The sequence below is a fragment of the Opisthocomus hoazin genome, chromosome 1 (assembly GCF_030867145.1).
Source record: "Opisthocomus hoazin isolate bOpiHoa1 chromosome 1, bOpiHoa1.hap1, whole genome shotgun sequence".
Taxonomy (NCBI): domain Eukaryota; kingdom Metazoa; phylum Chordata; class Aves; order Opisthocomiformes; family Opisthocomidae; genus Opisthocomus; species Opisthocomus hoazin.
In genome coordinates this window covers 131,615,353-131,635,808 of record NC_134414.1, presented here as the reverse complement: position 1 = coordinate 131,635,808, position 20,456 = coordinate 131,615,353, and the positions used below count along the sequence as shown (strand labels likewise).

General features: G+C 42.8%; 1 protein-coding gene across 2 annotated transcripts in view; it reads left to right on the top strand.

Moving 5' to 3' along the window:
- The first annotated feature begins 8,512 nt into the window (after positions 1-8,512).
- DCBLD2 (discoidin, CUB and LCCL domain containing 2) overlaps positions 8,513-20,456 on the top strand; it is a 44,593-nt gene continuing 32,649 nt past the window's right edge. Inside the window, exon 1 of one of the 2 annotated variants that reach the window (XM_075436138.1) lies at positions 8,513-8,668. In XM_075436138.1, coding sequence (XP_075292253.1) covers positions 8,551-8,668 — 118 coding nt within the window. In that variant the 5' untranslated portion in view covers positions 8,513-8,550. The remainder of the gene's footprint in view (positions 8,669-20,456) is intronic. The other variant, XM_075436146.1, reaches the window with a different exon arrangement.

Here is a 20,456-nt window from a genome sequence, read left to right as displayed (position 1 = left end):
TATGCTCTCATTTTCATGTATGTCTTTATTAGTATAGTACAACATTTGTTTTAAAGCTTTTAATATTTTCAGGCTTCCTCCCATTTAAAATTATAATTCTCTGCTATTTCAGTTAAATGCTACACCAATTTTCTTGAGGCTGAGTAATTTTTGCCTGCAGTTTTGGATCTGTATTTAATCAGCACCAGTTAGGTCTGTCCATTAGCAGCACATTACTTAAATTTGTACAGAAGATATAATTAGCTATTTATCATTGATCTGGTGTTTCTAGAATATAATTTCACATTTTGATTCTCCTCTTTTCACTACAAATCATTTTACTTATCACAGTATTGATGGGGTTGCAGCTCAGCTTAGCTCAGTTTGCTTTGGTGGGTCTACAATCAATCAGACAAAAAAAATTAGTCTGATGTCCAGATTCTTTATCTGGAAGAGACAGAGCTGATACCAATATGTTCATGCTCTGATTCACAGTTTTAAGAGCAGGCAAAGTATAAACTCTTGAAAAAAACTGAATTTATTTGCTACAGAGATTCCTAATCTCCTCTGCAAAAACTCAGAAGAATGCCCTTATTTCTGAAACAGAAAATTTTGCTTGAAGATTTTCTGTTGGATCTTAGCTTCCAGACATTGTCTTCACAGGTCACAGACTGTAGCATTATAGTCTCACCTCAAGCTTCTGTTTACATCTGAAGCTTCCCTGTAGACAGCATTAGGCACAAATACATAACAACTAAACATTGTGTTGTTCTCTGACCTTGATGTATGGACATAGTATTTTCTTTAGGTTGGATATAAAGGCCTGAAACATGTGACACTTAACTCCTCTCTTTCACCTTCATAAGGGCGAAGAAAGGGTGCTCTTAATTATTTTCCTAATTTCATATATGTGATCTGTTCTCCTTAAGCATGTAAATACATCAATAAAGAGCGGCATCTTTTGGATATCTAAAATTTTTCTAGTTACCACTGGTCAATGAGATTGGAAGCAGGAATCCATGTAAAATCAAATTATGGTTCAACCTGTCACAGTGACTAAAGTAATTCAGAGGCAAGAATGAGTAACAATTCAGGCAGAGAAGAGGACTAGAACAATACAGGCAAGATACAGAATTTGGAGGTGCACAGGTCACAAAAGATTGTGTCAGCCTGGGGTTTGCATAAAAGAAGCAAAGCTCAAAAAGAAAACTAAGGTCCTGACAGAAATGTAAAATATTGAAAAGAATGTGGAGAACAATACATTAACTGTAAAATACAGGTCAAATGTATAGTAATAACTGAAGCAGCAGACTCATGGCTCCTGAGTCAGCAAAATACTTACAGACTTAAGTTTAAGTGTGCTCTTCATTCCCACAGAAGCTAAATCCATGATTAAAATCCTGCCTGTGCTTATGTGCTGAATTAATCCTATAGCAATCATAGTCTCCTCCTTCAGTTTTCACTGAGCCATAGGATTCACTGCATCTAGGGAATGTAGACTGCTCAGTACTTAAAAATACTGCGCTTTTTTAAGAGTACCAAACCCATAGTTATAAGACACAATTATTCTTTAATATTTTTCTAACTGTTTTTACTTGAAGGGTCTTAGTAGTACTAGGCATTGATCCAATAAACATGAACTCGTTCCAGAGTAGAAGACAATATGAGATCTTCCCTAATATTTTCCTTCTCTATGTTACCATGTTTAATTATGCAAAAAAATAGCTTAATTTTTCCCCCAGCATCCCTGAATTGTTTCATGTATACAATGCAGTAAAAATCTAAAAGAAAATTGTTCTTGGAATTTATGCTACCATTTTTCCCTGATAATGACTTTAGGCACAGTAAAATTAACAGATGTTTCTTACCAAAATAACCCAGAGGTAATTGTTAAGTGTTCATTCTCTTTTAAAAACACAAAACAATCAGCAACCAAGTAACTCTAGACTATCAAATAAATGTGCTTTATGTACAACCGTGCAGCTCCTATCTGCAGTGAATTAAAAATTAATCTTAGGTAAATATATCATGGTGGTTTTGTAAATGTGTTTCTGAGGATGAGATTAATTACATCCATTGATGTGAATAATATATAATCAATACCCATTTTCCTTTCTAAAAGGATGAAATAAAATCCATTCTGCAATGGGGACTTTGTTGTTGTAGTTCTTAAAAAAATCAGCATAATTGCCAGTAAAAATGGGAACAAATAAAAAATGAAAACAAAGAGAGGAGTAGGAGGATTGCTACTGAAAGCTATAATAAAAACTAGAAATCCAAATGAGATGACAATGAGTAGCCAAGAGCAACAAAAGCTAGAGCCTAAGTCCTAGATCTTTCAGTCCTTTAGTGCCACACATTTAGTTAATGCCACAGAGCATACTGCAGGATTGTGGAAGTGGCTGCAAAATCAGGCACCAACCATTCAGCTTGGCTGCAGGTTAGTAGTAACAACAGTTAATAAAATAACATTTGAAATGTCATGTAAAATCCTGAAGTTCCAGAGATGTTTCCATTCTGTAGAACTCATGATAGCTTAAATTACTCACAATTTTTCATGTTTTTTCTTTGGACATTGAATTTAAAATACTATGAAACCATTTATCAAAATGTGTTTTCCAAAAAGCAGAATTATGGCAAAGGAGAACAATAATCTTTTCAATAACAGTTTATGTTTTAATTCAAACAGTTAAACAATTAAAAATAAAAAGAAAAGGGTGGGGTTTTGTTCCAGTGTGGTAGCTGTTAAACTATAAAGCTGTGTTTCAATGAATAATCCCTTTGTATACTATGAAGCCCAGACAGTTTTTGAGATGGCCTGTTTTTTCCATGGCATATGCCAAACCCGCCTGCTGAGCTGGGTCCTCTTATTCATGAGCAGGGCACTGGATCTACCGGCTTTTAGGTAAAAGGGGTCCTTACCTTATGAACACAGAAGTTAAAGATTTCCTTTAAGATAAAATGATCTTTTTAGAGTAGCACCAAGACATCCCTGTATTGTGGTAAAGAAGTTTGCTTTTTCAATAGATCTGCTGGATGGTTCATGGTGTCCACCAGTATTTAATCCAACACAGCTTCACAAGAGTACTAGGAGGAACTGAAACAGAGCAGAAGACCTTATTCAGGTCCCTCACCCTGGAGGGAACTTTACTCTTGGTAAACTCTTGTAAATGCTAGAAAACATTTTGGCTAAATAAAATTCTGCAGTTTAGTTTAGTTTTGAGTGTTACATGCCTAAAATTTGCATACTTAAGTACAGTGTCTCAGCAGATTCCAAGATCTAACCTATATAGTAGATTTTTTAGAAGACACTTCCACAATGTTTATGTGCAATAGTGAGGCATTTGTCTCTTTGTTTTTCTGGTGTTAAGACCTCTAAATTCATCAGCCAAATTTGACTATACTGCCACTGTAGCTGTAATCTAAACAACTCTAAGCGTATGCTCATTAAGCAGATAGCATAATTCTTTTGGCTGGAATTCCACCAAAAGCAGTGGAACTGGTTTCCTGGAAAAAGAGGTAAAGTGATCTACTAATTCAGTGGATAGCAGAGAGAAACTGTGAACCTGAGTACAGATCTGGACTTCCTCACAAGTGATTATCTCAGAACAGTACTAGTAATAACCTTCAGGCGTCTGTTGACATCAAAAAGGAGACATATGGCCCTTAGATGCACATACAGCACTTGTATTAGCTGGGTGGGTGGGCCTTTGTGTTTACTGTCACAGAAATAATCTAGTGCATATGTGACATTTAAAGATTTAAGGGATAAGAAGATGGAGTTGCTAGTGAAGATCTAATGTGTTAATGTCATGAAGGAAGGAAGTAACTTGTCTGCTTCAAATGCAATATTCCTCTTTTCCAAGTTCAGAAGAATCATCCTCTTTAGAATAAATTCTTACTTCATTTAGAGAGCACGGATAAGTAACTACAGAAACTGGAAAGCTGAAAAATCTCTTTTGCTTACTTCGAACACCTCCTGTCACTGCAGGACTCTCCTCCGTAGTATGTTATCTGGTGCCTTAGAATCATACAATCATAATTCAGGTTGAAAGAGACCTTCAGGGGTTATCTAGATCAACTCCCTGCTTAACACAGGTCTAATCAGATCAGGTTGATCAGGGCCATGGCCAGGGGAGTCCTGAACATCTGCAAAGATGGAGATTTTACAACTTCTCCAAGCAACCTGTTCCAGTGTTTGACTGCCCTCATGGTACTTTTTTCCCCCTTTTCTCTGGAATAAGGAATTTACCACCTTGCAACTTGTGCCGTCACCGTGCACTTCTGAGGCTAGCTCCATCTTCCAGTCCTGTCCTGCAGTCAGGTAGTTGTAGGCAGCAACAAGGTCTCCCCTTAGCATTCTTCTCCAAGCTGAAGATGTCCAGCTCTCTCAGCCTCTTCATGTGCATCATGTTCTCCAGCCCCTGACCATTTCGGAGGCCTTTTGACTGACTCTCACCCGTATGTCAACATTGTTCTTGTACTGGAGGGAAACCAAAACTGGACACAGTACTCAGATGAATTCTTATGAAAGATCACTTCCCTGGCCCTCTTGTTAATAGAGCTCAAGACGCTGCTGGCTGCCTTTGCTGCGAGGGCACACTGCTGGCCCATATTCACGTTGTCCACGAGGATGCCGAGCTCCTTTTTGGCAGAGTTGCTTCCAAACAGCCCCCAGCCCGTACTGTTGCATTGGGGCTATTCCTTCCTGGATGCCAGACCTTGCGATTGCTCTTGTTGGACGCCGGGAAGTTTGCATCAGCCTGTTTCTGCAGACTGTGGAGCTCCCTCTGAATAGCAGCCCTGCCCTCCAGCTGAATTCAGCTTTCGAAATGCAATAAAAGAACGTAAAAGCTAGAGAGCCACGATGGGAAAGAAGCCCTGTGCATCAAAAGCCTCTCAAGGGAAATGAGAGAACCAGATGGAGATGATAGCTTCATTTACCTCTAGAAGTTACTCGCAGTGGGAAAGGAAACATTACAGAAATGCTTAGCTGGCTAAGCATTCCTCTGTCAGCAGTAAGAAGCTGGTGTGATCTTCTGTCTTAACATCTTGAAAAAAATAATTGTGCTGATTTCTTAAGATGTGTTGGCAACTTGCCTTATGATATTGGTATCATATAATATTATATTTGTATTTGCTTCCCACAACATTTTAATTCTGTATCATCTGTTTTGATTTGATGACAGGGACAGTTTTAAGTCACCAGCTAAAATGGAGTCTTAACATACAGTTCTGTTTTCCCCCAGAGGAGATGCCTGGGAACTCTCACTGCCTGAAATGTGCAGTACTCTGCAGCTGGTCTATCCAAACCTGGTTTATGCTGAAATCTTGTTAGAAGGAGGAAGATTCTGAAAGCCAGAGAGACCATCTGGATTTATCTAATTCTTCAGATTTTTTTGTTGCATAACAAGCATGTATTAAGACAAGCCATCCAAATGGTTGCATTGCTAATGGAACTATATTCCTTATTCTTTGGCTCTGTACATTCCGTAAATCTTTAAGGCTTTTAGGGTGTATAACCTTCCATAGTTTGTCACCACTTCCGTCAGGATGGTCTTCCCTTTGCAAAATATGTAACCTAGGGCTCCACATAAACCATTTGTGGTCAGGGAATGTGGCTTCAGGACAAACTTCTGAGACAGAATAAGCAAATTCAGCCTCTGGCTGCTTTTAGGAATTCTGCAAGTTTTCATACTCCTTTTAGAAATCAACCCTCTTGCACATCCAGATATCCTTCTTACACAAACAAATAAAAACCTTTAGAACAGTCAAATCAAGCTAACAAAACACCCCGCACAGCCTTCACAACAGAAAATAACACAGGAGGAAACCTCTGTCAGCTCCACCACAGACTGTTATTGATTTATGTGTAGGATGTTCAGATCCTCCTGTTAATGCATGGCACTACTAAGCCACAAATTACTCAAGGAGTGATTTTTCCAGTACACAACAAATACCACTAACGATTAGTGATCTCAGGAATGTGCTCTCTGTAGTACAGAAAGGATGTTACTGTAGTGATAGAACTGCTTCACGTGACCTGTGGCATGAGCTTCTGTGTCTGGTGAATGGAAGGCAAAGGCAAATAAATGACTGTCAATACATTTTCCATTATGCGTTGCACGATGTCTTGGTGACTATTACACCTTACAAGCTGACTGAAAACAGCCTCATCTGAGAGATCTTTCCATTGACTTTTCTTTTACTGGGTTCTCTTCATGTGTTGCAAAGGTTTCAAAAGGGGAAAAATATGAAATGTACTAAAATCCTCATGTTTACAATTCCCTAAATATATGAGAATCCACCTCCTGGCAGCTCTGGCACAACTGTGGGCCAAACAAGTAAAAAATGTCCATCAAATTGGTGCACTCTTCAGTCTGAGCAACCAAATCTGTTCTGGATCCTCCCATGATTTGACACAAGTGATGTGGCTGATGTGCTCAAGGAAGAAGAAATAATGTTCTGCATGTTTCTATGTGAAAAAAAGCCTTAGTAAGCCCTGAGCATAGGCTTGGGTGTAGTTCAGTTTTCAGCATCTTAACAAGGCACAGTAATATCAAAACAATTAGTGAACATCACCTAAATAGTTCTTCAAGCAGCTCCAGGGATTGGGTGACACTGACTCCTGAGATGCAACTCCTGCCATTTTGGTGTGGTCAAACCTGGCTGGGCACCACCAGCCAGGAAAGCAGTGTCTGTTTCACAAAGCTGTTTGGGAGAGCAGGTCGAGAACAATTTCCTCCTTAAGACATTCTTTACCATGGAACTGCTGGAGCTGGACACCACCAGGACATGGGGTTGGCTTGCAACAAGCCCTTCCACAGCAGAAAGGACGAAACACTGGCAGCGAGGCCAATCTGTGGAATCATAGAACGTTAAGGGTTGGAAGGGACCTTAAAGATCATCTGGTTCCAACCCCCCTGCCATGAGCAGGGACATCTTCCACCAGACCAGGTTGCTCAGAGCTCCATCCAGCCTGGCCTTGAACACTTGCAGGGAGGGGGCAGCCACAGCTTCTCTGGGCAACCTGTTCCAGTGCCTCACCACCCTCATGGTGAAGAATTTCTTCCTAATATCTAATCTAAATCTGCCCTCTTTCAGTTTACAGCCATTCCCCCTTGTCCTGTCACTACACACCCTTATGAAAAGTCCCTCTCCATCCTTCTTGTAGCCCCCCTTCAGGTACTGGAAGGCTGCTATAAAGTCACCCCGGAGCCTTCTCTTCCCCAGGCTGAACAGCCCCAGCTCCCTCAGCCTGTCCTCACAGGAGAGGTACTCCAGCCCTCTGATCATCTTTGTGGCCCTCCTCTGGACCCGCTCCAACACATCCATGTCCTTCCTATATTGGGGGCCCCAGAGCTGGACGCAGTACTCCAGGTGGGGTCTCACGAGAGCAGAGTAAAGCTATGGAGTCCCAAATCCTCTCTGCCTTGCAGTGAGAGCGAGCGTGGTCAGTGGAGGGCTGAGATCGTTTTGATCGCAAAGCTGAAAGACACCTCAAATGATGTCCTTGTGCGTGCTGCTCCCACCCTTCCCCTCGTCCCTCCAACCTTGCCAGGGCGCAAAGCTGGGAGTGTGGCGATGGAAGTGTGCGCATAACGACGTTTCATCAAAGGTTTTTCCTCAAAAATACGTTCATTTCACCTTCCGCTGACAGACGCGTAACCATGGTGACGATGGCAGTATCACAGGGGCGGGTCTTTGATCCTGCCTGTGTTTAGGGTGCTTTTCCCCACAGAAAGTCTGCTTCTTGGCAACTGCGGGGAACTCATTCGGTACAGTAACAGCTACTCTAAGGCTCTCCGAATGTGCTGTTTTGCCTTCTTGTTGTAAGACTTGAAAGTATGGGTTTTTTTGTAAGAATTTATTCCCCATGGGTGAATTTAGCCTCCTAAAGCAGGCACCTCCGATCGCACACTGCGAACGTTCGAAAGCCAGATGCCGAGAACTGAAACTGCGATGTTTTGGGACTTCGTGGCTTTGCTACAGCTGAATTCGCGTTTGTGTGCGGGGATCCGCGACACCAGTTCACCCTCTCCAACCAGCAATCCCCGTGTTTCCACGGAGCGCTGGTTTTCCAGGCAATTCTGCCTCACTTTATCTCTACCTTGAGAAAAAGAAAAAAAAAAGGAAAATATTCTTGGCCAGCTAGTAAAGGGGGACGGAGGCGGAGCAGAGAGGAAATTCAGGGGCTGGCTCCCCGGGGCTCCGTTTCGGGCCGTTAACCCCGAGCAGGCCGCCCGCTCTGCCTCGCCGCGCACCCCCGCAGCGCCCGGGGCGCGGTGAGGGACGGGGCGGGGGCCCAGGCTCTGGGGGCCGCCGCCGGGACCCCGCCGCTCCCCCGGCGCCGGGCCGGGCCGGCAGGAAGCGGGGCAGCCCCGCGCACCCGGAAGCGGTTGGGCCGGCGGCGGGGGGCGGCTGGCGGCGCGCGCTGGCTGGGCAGCTCGCAGGCGCGTCCCGCTGGCGGCGGCGGGGCGGAGGGCAGAGACGCGGCCCGGCCCGGCCCGGCCGCCGCGCAGCCCCCGCGATGCCCACGGACTGCCGGCCGCGCTGGCCACGCCGCGGGGCATGGTGAGCCCGGGGCGGCCGCTCCCCGCGGGGACCCGGCAGGCGGCCTCGCTGCTCCGCCTCAGCCTCCTCCTCCTCCTGCTGCTGCTGCCGCCGCGGGGCACCGGGGCGCAGAAAGGTGGGTGCGAGAGCGGGCGGGGAGCGGGGAGGCGGCCGAGCGGGCGGGGGAGACCGACCCTCCGGGGCTCTGCTGCGGGGCGAGGGAGCCCCCGCCGCTGGTCTGCCCCGGGGCGTGCGGCCGCACACCCCCCCCCCGGCCAACAAAGGAGAGCCCCGTTCTCGGAACCCCCCTTCTCCTCCTCTCCGCTCCCCCGATGCGGGGTGCCCGCCCCGTGGGGAGCGCGGGGGGCTCCCTCAGGCGGCCCGCCGGGCTCCCTCAGGTGCGGGGAGGCTCGGCCGGCCCGGGCCGCCCCCGAACCCCGGCCCCCGGGTGTGGCGCGACCGAGGGGACGTGGGGCGGGGGGGAGCGGCTGGGCTGCGGGGGTGGCCTGGGGGCACAGGGGCGGTCCGAAGGCGGAGGGTGCGGCGGGGTTTGTCGCCTTGGAGAGCGGTCCCGGGGCTGCCCGAGCCGCGGGTGACCCCCGGGTGGTTTCTCCGCGGGCTCCGTGTGAAGCCGAGGGAGGCGGGTGGCGGGGGGATGCTGCCTGCTGTGGAGGTAAGCTGGTAACCGGCCGCGCAGAGGCGTGCGGAGGGGCGAGAGTGGGCAGTCCGCCACGGGCAGGGCTCTGGGGTGATTTTGTTTGGAGAAGTCGGGGAGATTTCTCCTCCTCGGGTGGAATTGCTGGTCAGGCTTTAGCGCGCTGAAGATGACGAGGCACAGGTTGGTCGCTTCGTGGCAGAAGGTCGCAGGGTGCCACAGTAACCGTCTCTTCCATCAGATGCTCGGGAGAAAGTGGTGGGAGCCAGTGTTTTGGCAGCCTCTTGAAACTTTCGCTTCTCTGAGTACAGGGGCTGAGAAATTTGACGGTTTTCAGTTCCGCTTGCTTCTCACACTGGTCTTGCTTTGTTTTGGAAACCCAGCTCTGTTTTCACGTAACTTTCCGTGCATGTCAAAGAGAGATGGAAAGATATTTGAATGTCACAAATTCTGCATCTAAATGCACAAAGGGAATCGGAAGTACATGCACTGTACTGTGAAGCGTACATTTTAATTAATTATTTGAATGGAAAAAGGTGAGAGGTGTGTCCACAGAGCAGGCTAGTCATGTTGACTTACCTTCTCATCTTATTTCCAGCTAACTGCATTTAATTTTAAGTATGTTCCTATACAGAGAAGAAGCTAATGCTAGTAAGCATTTGGCATACCTGGTTTGTTTTTGTTTTGTTTTAATTTATAATGGAGGAGAAGAAGACCCATTCGTTTTTGAGAGGAAACTGGGCAATTTTAACATTCAGCCTTTTGAAGGCCGCTGCTGGGTGAGTCAGGCAGCAGCAAGGTGTTAGTTCGTGCTGTAGGAGCATCACGCTCCAAACACTTGTGCTGGCCTGATGCTTGTCTGACCTTTTGGTGAGCGGACTGGGTTTGTTATTCTGGGAGAAGACTGAAATAACTGGGCGGGGGCAGCGGGGAAGAGTCATAATTTTCTGCCAGATTACTGAGTTGAATTGGCTCGGTGAGTGGTCAGAGGTGTGCTGGAGGGGGTGGGACCATGCAGCGAGAAGTGGGACCATGTGGGACAGCGGGCCTTTAAGTATGCGGTTCACTTGATCTTTCTGTACTCTGAGAAACGGCTGAAGAGCTCCTACCCAGAATTTCAATTTACAGTGTCCCTTTAGTTAATGCTTAAAGAGGAGGGAACCTGTTTATTGAGAAGCTTCATTTTATTTAGTAACAAAAAGCAGAGCTTGTTTTAAGGTTAGAGTCTCTGGTGTTGTTGAATACAATGCTCTTCAGTATGAGAAACTGTTGGAGCTTCTAAGTAAAGTTCTGCTTGCAAGGGACTCTTTCCTTGCCAAAATATTTTCATTTATCGGATTCCAGAGAAAGTTGAGGAGCCCATATCCTGTATCTTTAAATGCTGGCATAGTTCTAATTTGGGTGAGGAGTCTCATACAGAAATGAACCCGCTCTCTTGCTCATGAAGGGTCTACACAAAGCTGTTACTAAATTAGTGTATTAAATATGTGCACAGGCTTCTAAGAGAATACATTGATTGCCAGTGGAAGTACCCAAGGCTCAGGAAATTCCACAGTTAAAGTTGCTTTTAAGCTCTTTTATAAAAGTACAGTAAATGATACCATGTAGGAACCTAGCCTGATTCGTTACATCAGGGAGACCGATCCTCTGTTAATGAGCAACTATTCATTTTCTTTTCCACTGTTCAGCGGCTCTAAGCCTCACATACTACGTGGTATTTGAATCTTGTTCCGAAGATAGAGTGTTTTCATTTCTCACATGCTTTTCTGTAGAGCACCTGACTAGTATGAACTGATGTAAAAATAACAGTATGGTTTTGGCCAATGTGAAACTTGTTTTGAATATTGGGTGAAATGCTCCTCGCCTTCCAGATAGCTGCAGACTGAAGAATGAAAAGGTGCAGGTACTGCCCACTGTATGATCTTGTAGGATTCTAGTGGGATTTTTTCAGTCTGTCATATTGAAAATCATTCAGCATTCTTTGGTCAGGGTCTTGAACTTCAGCATCTCACTGTCATTGAAAATATGAGCTTTTTGAATGAGGTTGAATACCTTCAGAAACACTGAAAAAGACTCTCAACGGAAACGTACCCCGTGATGCATTTGATACAGTCTCTTGCATCGGGGATTGTCCAGGCGATGGCTGTGCAAGTCAGCTCTAGTGATTTTGAAACAATTTTTTAGTGACTCTGGCTCCTGGCTGCAAGGGTATCGAGGTTTGAAAAATCCCTAGTGTGTTTTAGTTGTTTTTCATGTAATTAAGCAGGTGTGAATGAAAGCAAGCCAGCACCATCTAAGCTTCCTGCTCTTTGTGGATTGCACTTTGAGAAACAGTGCTCGTAACAGATGTTCAGCTATTGACATAAATTTACTATGACCTGTTTGTTAGTTAAGTTTAACCTTTTTTGGGATGTAGAGAAGCATTATAAAACAGCTAAGAGGGAAATGGTTGCTTAGCTTTCATCAAAATAGAAGCTGAGTAATGTCTAAGTTATTCTGAGGGTATGAAGACTGTAGGGTCTGTGGAGCGAGAACTTTGTTATCACACATGTAGTTTGGTAGTCATCTGTTGGGATTCCTCGTGGGTGCTGATTTGCATATGAAACTGGAATAAAGGCTTAAGTTAAAAATAAACTTTAGGTGCTGAAGTGGATACCCAAGTGATTTGAAGCAGATTTGTTTGCAACTTTTTCTTTAAAAAAAAATTAACTCTGGATGCTTGTTTTTGAATCTGATTCCCATATTTTGTTCTGAACAAATCCCAACCCATAAGGATGTTGTTATATACTCAAACCTTGTTGAGGGAAGTACAAGGAAGTGATTCATCACTGTAGCTTAAAAATGTTTGCTTCACTGTAGCAGAGAAAAAGAATTTTTGAATCTATGGTGCTGTGTTACCATGATCTGAAAAGCTAAGTGGAGGAACTAATGGCTCTGTGTACACTGAGCCTAATGAAACCTTTTTCCGTGGCCTTTGTGTTTTTGTGATTGAACTGCAGTATTCTTGGACCCTTTGTGCATTCCCTGTTCCCCTTCAGCTCCTCTGTGTGCCTTCCCCTTCCCTCTGCAGCGCTCCAGCTCTCAGCTGTGCTTGTCCATCCAGCAAGGCAGTAGACAACGGTGGCTCTGGCTGTGGTCAGTCCAGAATTAGGCATGTGCTGGTCCGTCAGCCTAGCCTCTGCCTTTCTGCAGGATCCAAAATACCTCGTGATGATTCAGATGCTGATGGCTGAAACAAAAAACTGTAGCGAGTACTGCGACTTCCTGGCCACTTACTGTACAGGGGTGTCTCAGTGCCTTTGCAACTGACGTTGCTGCATTTTGCTTGCAGTATACTGAGTTCAGAAGTTCCTAGGACAGGTGGGAAGGCTAGAACTAGCTGTGTGATTTTTGTGAACTTTGTTTCAGACTTGGATGTAACTGTCGGTCCCTTTTGGTCACCTTCCAATTGTGCACTTCAAGCCTGAAAGGATCTAACAATGTCCTCTAACTGTAGGCTTGATTTGGCGAGAAGGAAGCAGACAAAGAGAAGGTGGCTCTAGCTACACAACCGTCAGCTGGACAAGAGTGGGAGAGAGGGAGACAGGCTGTAGCTTCTCCCCGGGGGTCCTGGAAGAGATGCTTTCCTTCTGGGATAGGGGACTGACAAGGGTTCCAGCTGCCAGCATAGCCCATCGCAGGTGTCTTTTCCTGATGCAGAGAGCTCCTGGCATGTGAATATAAAGCACTACCACAAAACTGTCTGCCATACGAGCAATTGTTATGTGTTGCCCTTCATACAAAGTGCCATTTTCTACTCTTGCTAAATTAGATTGGGTGGTGTCTCGTTGCCCTTTGTATCCATTGTCCTTGGCTGGGCTCATCTGGGAGGAAGAGAGTCATAGCCAAACCCACAGGAATGATTTTGATTAAAAAGACCCCCAGCTAATTGGATGACAGATTTATTATCCCTCAAATTAACATTGGAACAAGTCTTTTGTGATGGAGAGGGTGGTGGCCTGTTGAACTATTTGGCTTTGCTAGTAGGGCAGTTTTACTTCGGAACACAGTGTTTTGAAGATGCAGTTATGCAGAATACAGACTCTGGAGGGTTCAGGGACTGCTACCATGTAGGCAGGAGTGTTGTGGCAAATCCCCTTCATCCTTGTGCTGAGAAGTATGGAATAATTTTTCAAGACCGGGGCTTAAAGTTCTGCCAGGCTTAGCTGACATGTCTGCTGATTCAGATTTTTTGATAGTCTTCTTCACTTCCCAGCACTGCACCTTGAAGATAGATGGGAGGAGGAGGAAGAACAGCGCTCTAGAGAATTGTGTGGAGGAGTGCCGTTCGTGGGGGAAGTTGGGAGTGAGCTGATAATGGAAGTGTAGACCTAAAAATGATGAAAATTCTTTGCTTTTGAAAAGAAGAATCTTGGCAATTATTTTTCCTCCTCTAGTTACGGAGTCTTGTTTGAAGTGGTTAAGTGGGTCTGGTAGGCAGAAGGTACATACATGTGTTCTGCAGAGCCATCCTTTCTGGGAGGTTGCCTCGCAGTACTGCTTCTGTTCAGCCCAGCTGATCTTTGGGGGGCTGTTGAGGTCGTGCTAGCCTAGTCCACTGTTCTAAAGAAAGCAGGAATCACCATTTTGTGTAAACATGCTTAGAGTTCTCAGAATGTACTGTATTCTGCTGTGGATTTAAGTAGTACAGTGCATGTTGGTTTTATATATATGTGTGTGTGTACATGGCTATAAAAATCAAGTATCTGAGCGAGTATTAAAAAGGTAACGTAAATGTTCTTTCAGAAGCTTGTATGCTGTTACTGTGTGCATCTCAAGCAAGTGATCTTCTAGCATATTAGTGCAGTCTTTAGGAAAATTATTTTCCTGCTACTGAATGGAGATGTTCAGCTTTCAAGATTTTGAGGAACATTTTCTTATGTTATTCACATAAGAGAAAATAATCCATCTCCTTTTCTGCAGTTCTGCCGCCTGCTTTATACTCTGGGAAATGATGCATTAGGTTTTTAATGTGATCGCTGCTGTTCTGTGCAGTTTCAGTCATCAGCTAGTTAAGTGCTGCCTTGAATGCATCAGCTTTGATAGCTCAGATAATCATCAGTACAAATGCAATCCTCGTTGGAATTGCTGCTCAACATATTGGCAAATGTTTCTGTATTGGTTATTTTACCCATATTTTGAAGGGTTTTTAAATAAGCTATTGTGTGTCTCTGCCACCTGTGTAGCTGTACCCTGTGCTTTGTGGAAGCAGTTAGGATTATCTAGAATGTGTTTTGTAGTCAAAAGATTTCCCTCTCTGCCTGCATTTTCTGATAGATCAATTCCTTTAATCAAGTATTATAGAACATCTGTGGTCCTTTTTTTTTTTTGTAAATAGTGGTAAAGTTAAAACCATTGTCCAGGCATAGACTGTGGATTTGTTACTAAACTGAGGTGAGGAGGGGGAGCAGCAGTAATGTTAGTATAAATGGCCGCGTAGCAACTTGCATTAAAATAGGATCTAGAAAAGTTTCAGTGCTGTTTTTTATACAGCGTGGTGGGTCTGTGAAGCCTGTTCATTAATGTGGTACGACTGTGAAATAACCATTTTGCTAAGCTTCAAGCTTTGCCTTCCATTATTTGAGGCAAACAGCTTGAGCTGTGCTATTCATATTCTATTTGAGCTTGTTTTATATTTGAACACTTTTTTACTTGAATGAAAAATTATATTTGAAAATGTGATAGTGATTTGACATTTGGACCACAGAGTAGCATTGATTTTTAAAATGGCGTTTGTTTGAAGATTTCTTTGTCTAGTGTTTGAAAAGGAAAACAAACCCCAACCCTTGGATGGGTAAGAAACGTTTAACCTATGTTGTTTTTTTTTGGGCTGTTTCTTTTTGGGCATGTCGTTTGTGCTGTTTCCCCTGCATGACCACTTAGTTTCCCTTGGTGAAGAGCTGTTAAAGGGTTACATTTCTTTATGCTTGCTGATTTCTTAAAAAATGAATTTAACTGAGATAGTTCATACCTGTTTAGCTACTGGTGTCTCAGTTATTTCAATCAACTGTATCTTGGAATTGATGCACAGGCACTTGATAGGGCGTATGGCATTTGGGTGCTTCCTCTTGGCATTTCTTACAAAATCTCTATTTTATAGTTGTCAGTTCTGTTTGGGTTAGATAATTTTTTTCTCTGCAAATACTAGAACAGAAATAATTTACCAGGAGTCTGTAAGGCTTAGACCAGCAAACAGCTGAGGGGTGCTGAAGCTCAGTCATTAGTTATCCCTTTGACTTTGGTAAGACAAGTTGCACCCTGAAAATCAAGCATGTGAGTGTTTATCTTTGACAATAAGTGACAACTCATACTTCTAAATATTTTGTTGTGAGTTTGCAGTGAGATTGTGGTTGGACTTGACCTGCCTAGATATAAACCAATTGAAATACATTTATGGTAGCAATGTGCCATAGAATACTAAGTGCATGAGCCAGTAGAAGTACAAGGATTCTTGTCGGCTATTGGTAATCATTTTGATAAGGTAAATCCTCTGAAAGAAAAGGATTCCTGAAAGCAGCATATGTGTAAATGGGGGCTGAATATGTACTTGTCAGATGTTCTCGCTTTTAATTTTTGCTAACATGAACAGGATATTTTGGCCTGTTCATTGGTCTCTCTGTATGTTAGGTGTTCTGTATTTTGACTCAAGTAGTCATTATTTTCTTACAGTTAGTTGACTGCTGATCTTAACCTCTGTTCTTCGTATCTTACTGAAAATACAAAATTTTAAGTTTTCGACTAAATGAATTTCTGTCCTATTAATAGAAATTCCGTGCATCTTGTTTTTGAAGGCTAACACAATTAGGAAAGTTCCAGTTCTGCACCATTGTTATGATAGCATACATAGCTGTTGCATTAGTAAATGTTTTTGTGTAAGCTGAATAAAGTTTATGAACTTACTTGTGTCATTCTTGGCAATAGTAGTATTGAATAATAAGGAATTCACCCATATGCCATAAATAAAGTAGGCGTATTTTTTAAGAACAAGTTAGAAACAGTTGATTTGGTGTTTTTTTGTTTGATTGTTTGGTGTTTTGTTTCCCCCCCTCTCCAAGTGTTTAAAGCATTCAAGCATAGTTTAAAATTCTCTCTCTCAAGATACCTTTAAGTCAAGTCTGAAAACTTTCCGGGAAGTTAGGTTTAATGCAACATCCTAAATTCCCTTTGGTTCGAATCATGACTAGCCAACTGTAAGTAGTTACGGTATACAAGAAATCATACTTAAAAGTCCCTTCTGGTCTTCAATACTGTGGATCCATTTTTCTGTAAATTACCTATAAATTAGGATCAGAGCGGTTCAAACTTGACACTTTTTTCTTTTTGAGAAGTAAAATCTGGAGGTTTTTTGTTTGTTTGTTTGGATGTGCATGTGTGTGTGTTTCATTTTGGGGTAGTTGTTTGATGATTTTCTTTTTGGAATGTTTCTCCAGTGCTTTCTTTATGCCAAAGTTTGTCTTTCATTGGCAAGACTGTATTACATCAGTTTTGTTAACTGTAGTATTTAGAAAAGTGCAAATGGAAAATCAGATATTTCCAGATTTTTTTTTTCTGTTCTGTGTGGATATCTTCATTTTTATTGACATTTTTCATTGTTCAGTAAAAATTTTCAATAAATGTATTAAGTGTTAACATTCTTACATTCTTTATGGTGTGACAACTCAGTTCAGCTCTAGCAAAATCACAGGAATCTACCTTATTAAGTATATTCCAGAGGTTATGCATCATTTACGCACTGAAAATAAAATCAATGGTCAGATCACCTATATGCTTTATTAAACACTCCACACTTTATAACTTCTTTTGTTAATCTCCCCTCTAAACCTTCCAGATTTTTTAAGATCTTTCCGAATTTACTTTTAGTTCAAGGAAGAGGTTTTGTCATCCGAGATTGGAATCGTATCCATCAGAACGACAATCCTGCCAGCTACTGATCTTTGGATCATCAGCCTTGGTGACACTTGATGTGTTGTGCATGAGGCTGCATGGATTCTCTCATTTCAACTGTTCTCCCCCACAGCGGTTCTTCTGATAGAACCATTTCTTTAAAAAATATGCTGCTTTTCTTAGTTCTTTACTTGAAGTGCTGTAGGAGATAACCATGTGATACATCCTTGAGAAATTTTGTTAGTGTTGGAAAAGGGAACTTGAAAAGCTTCGTATGCTTCTGTAACTGGTTGTGAGCAGATAACATTTCTGTCCCAGTTTCAAAAAAGATGGTGGTGTAAAAGCTTCTCAGAGCGATGCTGTCAGTCATATTACACTATTACTGTTGATCTTGGTCTGGCATTTAAAGAAAGTTTGTAAATAAATACTTTGTAAAATTATTCCAGATTTTCAAAAGGTTAGTTACTTTTCATCCCTGAATTTTCTTCTCATATTCAGTGATCCATTTGTAGTTTTCCTAGACTTGGATTGGGCAGTCCTAAGATCTCAAATGTTGCTTAACTGTGAAGAGGACATCTTTTCAGGTCTCTTAATTGCTGTTTCTTGGAGTAGAAGTAGCAGTCATTTCAGTGCCTGGTTGCAGCTTCAGATACTGAACTGTTGTAGCAGTTCTGTCACAGTTGTCTTTATACATCCTATTTTTGGACTTTTATATTGAGGTGAAACTAAAGTGGCACGTTAATTAGATTTGGCAAGACAAGCAACTTGTATAGCTGCTTGGACGTACATGTTTTTTGTCTAGAGAAAACCCACAGGAATGAGGCAGGTGAAAGATCCTCAATACCTTGGGTGGAAAGACGAATTTGGAAAGCAAGGGAAATGGAAGGTGGATTACAGTGGTGCAGTTTTACTTGGTTACTTCTTAGCGTTAGGAGATTTTGACTCTGAAAGGATAGTTGACTGTGGTGATGTAGCATGTATGTGGAGTATGATGTGCACTTATGTTTGATGTAGCATGTATGTGGAGTATGATGTGCACTTATGTTTGCCAGCAGTCCACATTGGTTTGCGTAGTTGGCAGTTGTTGGATCTTTAGCAGGACTGTAGCCAGTTAAATCCGTATCTGGTCATGTGAACTTTGCTCCAAAATTATTAGAATGTGGGGAAAACCATCTTACCTTGTTCGGTGTGGTGGAAGGAAGCCACTGGTGCTTCATTCTTCTTTTACAAAGCTGTGAACTTTGTGAAACCAGGAAGCCGTGAACCACATTATCTGTTAATTTCTGGTTTTGTGCCTTTGTATGCATGTGTCAAAATATGTCTCAGTATCATAAGGGTGGAAAGAGAGATGCATTAAATGTAATGCTGTTGAACACTTACATATGAAGTCCAGTGGCAATCTGTTTTTATCTTTTTCCCGAGTATATCTGAAAATGTCAAATAAAGCATTTTCATTACTTTATCTCTTCATTTTTAAAGAGCTGCTTTCAAGGTCTCCAATTTGATAACCCAAGGCATCCTTTTCTTCTTGTTGTGAAGAAGTTACAGCAAAGCTGATGGGCAAGTTTAAAGTCCACAGGTAGTTTTTACTGGAGCTTCACACACTGGTGACTTCCAACATGCTCTCTTGCTATACTTCTGTGATAATTTTAAAATTAAAATTCAGTTACTCAAGTGTGTAAATTTACTGTCGTCTTCCTCGTTAATCATCTTATTATTCAGTGGTACATAATGTTTGCTTTATTGATGGTGTTCATGGAGGATGACAAGTGTGAAAATTATCTTCCTTTTAAGGGAAAATCTACAAGGCAAAATTAGGAATGAATTACCTTCTAGAATAGAGTGTGTTTTATATTTCATGACACTAGAATGAAGCCATGTTGTTCACAATGGGAAAACCCCAACCAGTCCCCATCATAATTTTGAAATTAGAGTTGAAAATGAGTTTTAGAAGTTAAGATGATGCTGTATGTCACCTATGCAGGCAGAAGGAAAGAGATGTGGAGTGTTACTGTTTCATCGGTTGGACAACAAACTTCAAAGAGGGTTAGGAACTGATATTTCAAGTCACTGTTCCTGGTGCAGCTACAGGGTGCAAAAAATGCCAGCTGTTTTTTGAGGTTTTCTTTTTGACAGAATCTAGATGCCCTACTGTTCTTTATTCAGGTACCCAAACCAGCAGCTTCTCTCCTGCCGGCTTCTGTTGATTCCACAGCAGCCAAATATGATTTTTACCACTGGCTGCTGCTGCCTCACCCTCTCCTCCCTGTCCCTACCTTACACCGTTGTACAGGCTCCAGTGATGGTTAGACTCCTGTGGACCTGTACCCTTACTCAGTAAAAGGCAGATGGGGTGCTAACCTGGTGTGAAACTGCCGTACAGCTCGACAAGGGTGCGATGAGCCCTGGCAGTGGGCAGGGTGGGAAGTCGCAGCTGTTTGTAAAGGGCAAGCTGGTATTGCAGCCGCTGGTATTTAGATCAGCGTACGCCTCCGTGAATCTCCAGTGTAGGCTGTGCAGTCTCATTTATGAACTGATAGCGGAAGAGAGAAAGAGATGACGAGTGTTAATTTAGCATGTGAATTACTGGTGTGATTGGAGAATTTTTTGCTTCTTTGTTGATGTGTGTACGACTTGTGAAATTTCATTTGATCCTGCTGTGGTGAGGAGTTTGAAGACCTTACGAGACATTTGAAGCCTGATCTGACCATGGCTACTGCTTATTCTCATGGAGTTTTGTGTGACTGTGTGTTGTTTTTCATTTCCTTCATCAGCTGTGTTTCTGCTGTGTAGCGCTTAGAGCACTGAAGCACAACAGTGTTTATTTTTATGAAAGTGTTGGTGCAGATTGCCAAGTAAATGATATGTCTTGGGAAGCGGGCACGCTGCTGGTGCCAGACCAAAGACAACATACAACATGAGCTGTCACTGTGATTCAGCATGGGGGCAGATCAGGAGGGCTGCTGTGTTATGTATCATGGAACACAGGGCCCTCTTGCAGAGTCCTCTTGTAAATCACTTTTCACCATGGCTAGCCTGTCTTTGTAGGCTGCTTTTACCTGCGTACTATTTAAGCACTTCATGGCTGTCCCTGAGGACTTCTTCACATCATTTGCCTGACATCAGTAAGCAAAAGGTCTGCAACACAGTCTTATATAGCTGATCTTTCTTTTCTGTTCTTCTGAAGTAGTCAGTTTGGTTAGTACATGATAGCAGAGGAAGCAAATGTCTTACCTGCTCTGATGATTTAATAATTTGAGACTTATTTGTTTTAAAATGTTACTGTATTTTGGATGTTAAATTTAGCAAGGCTAAGTGTTAGTCTTTTGTGTAAAACTCAGTGGCT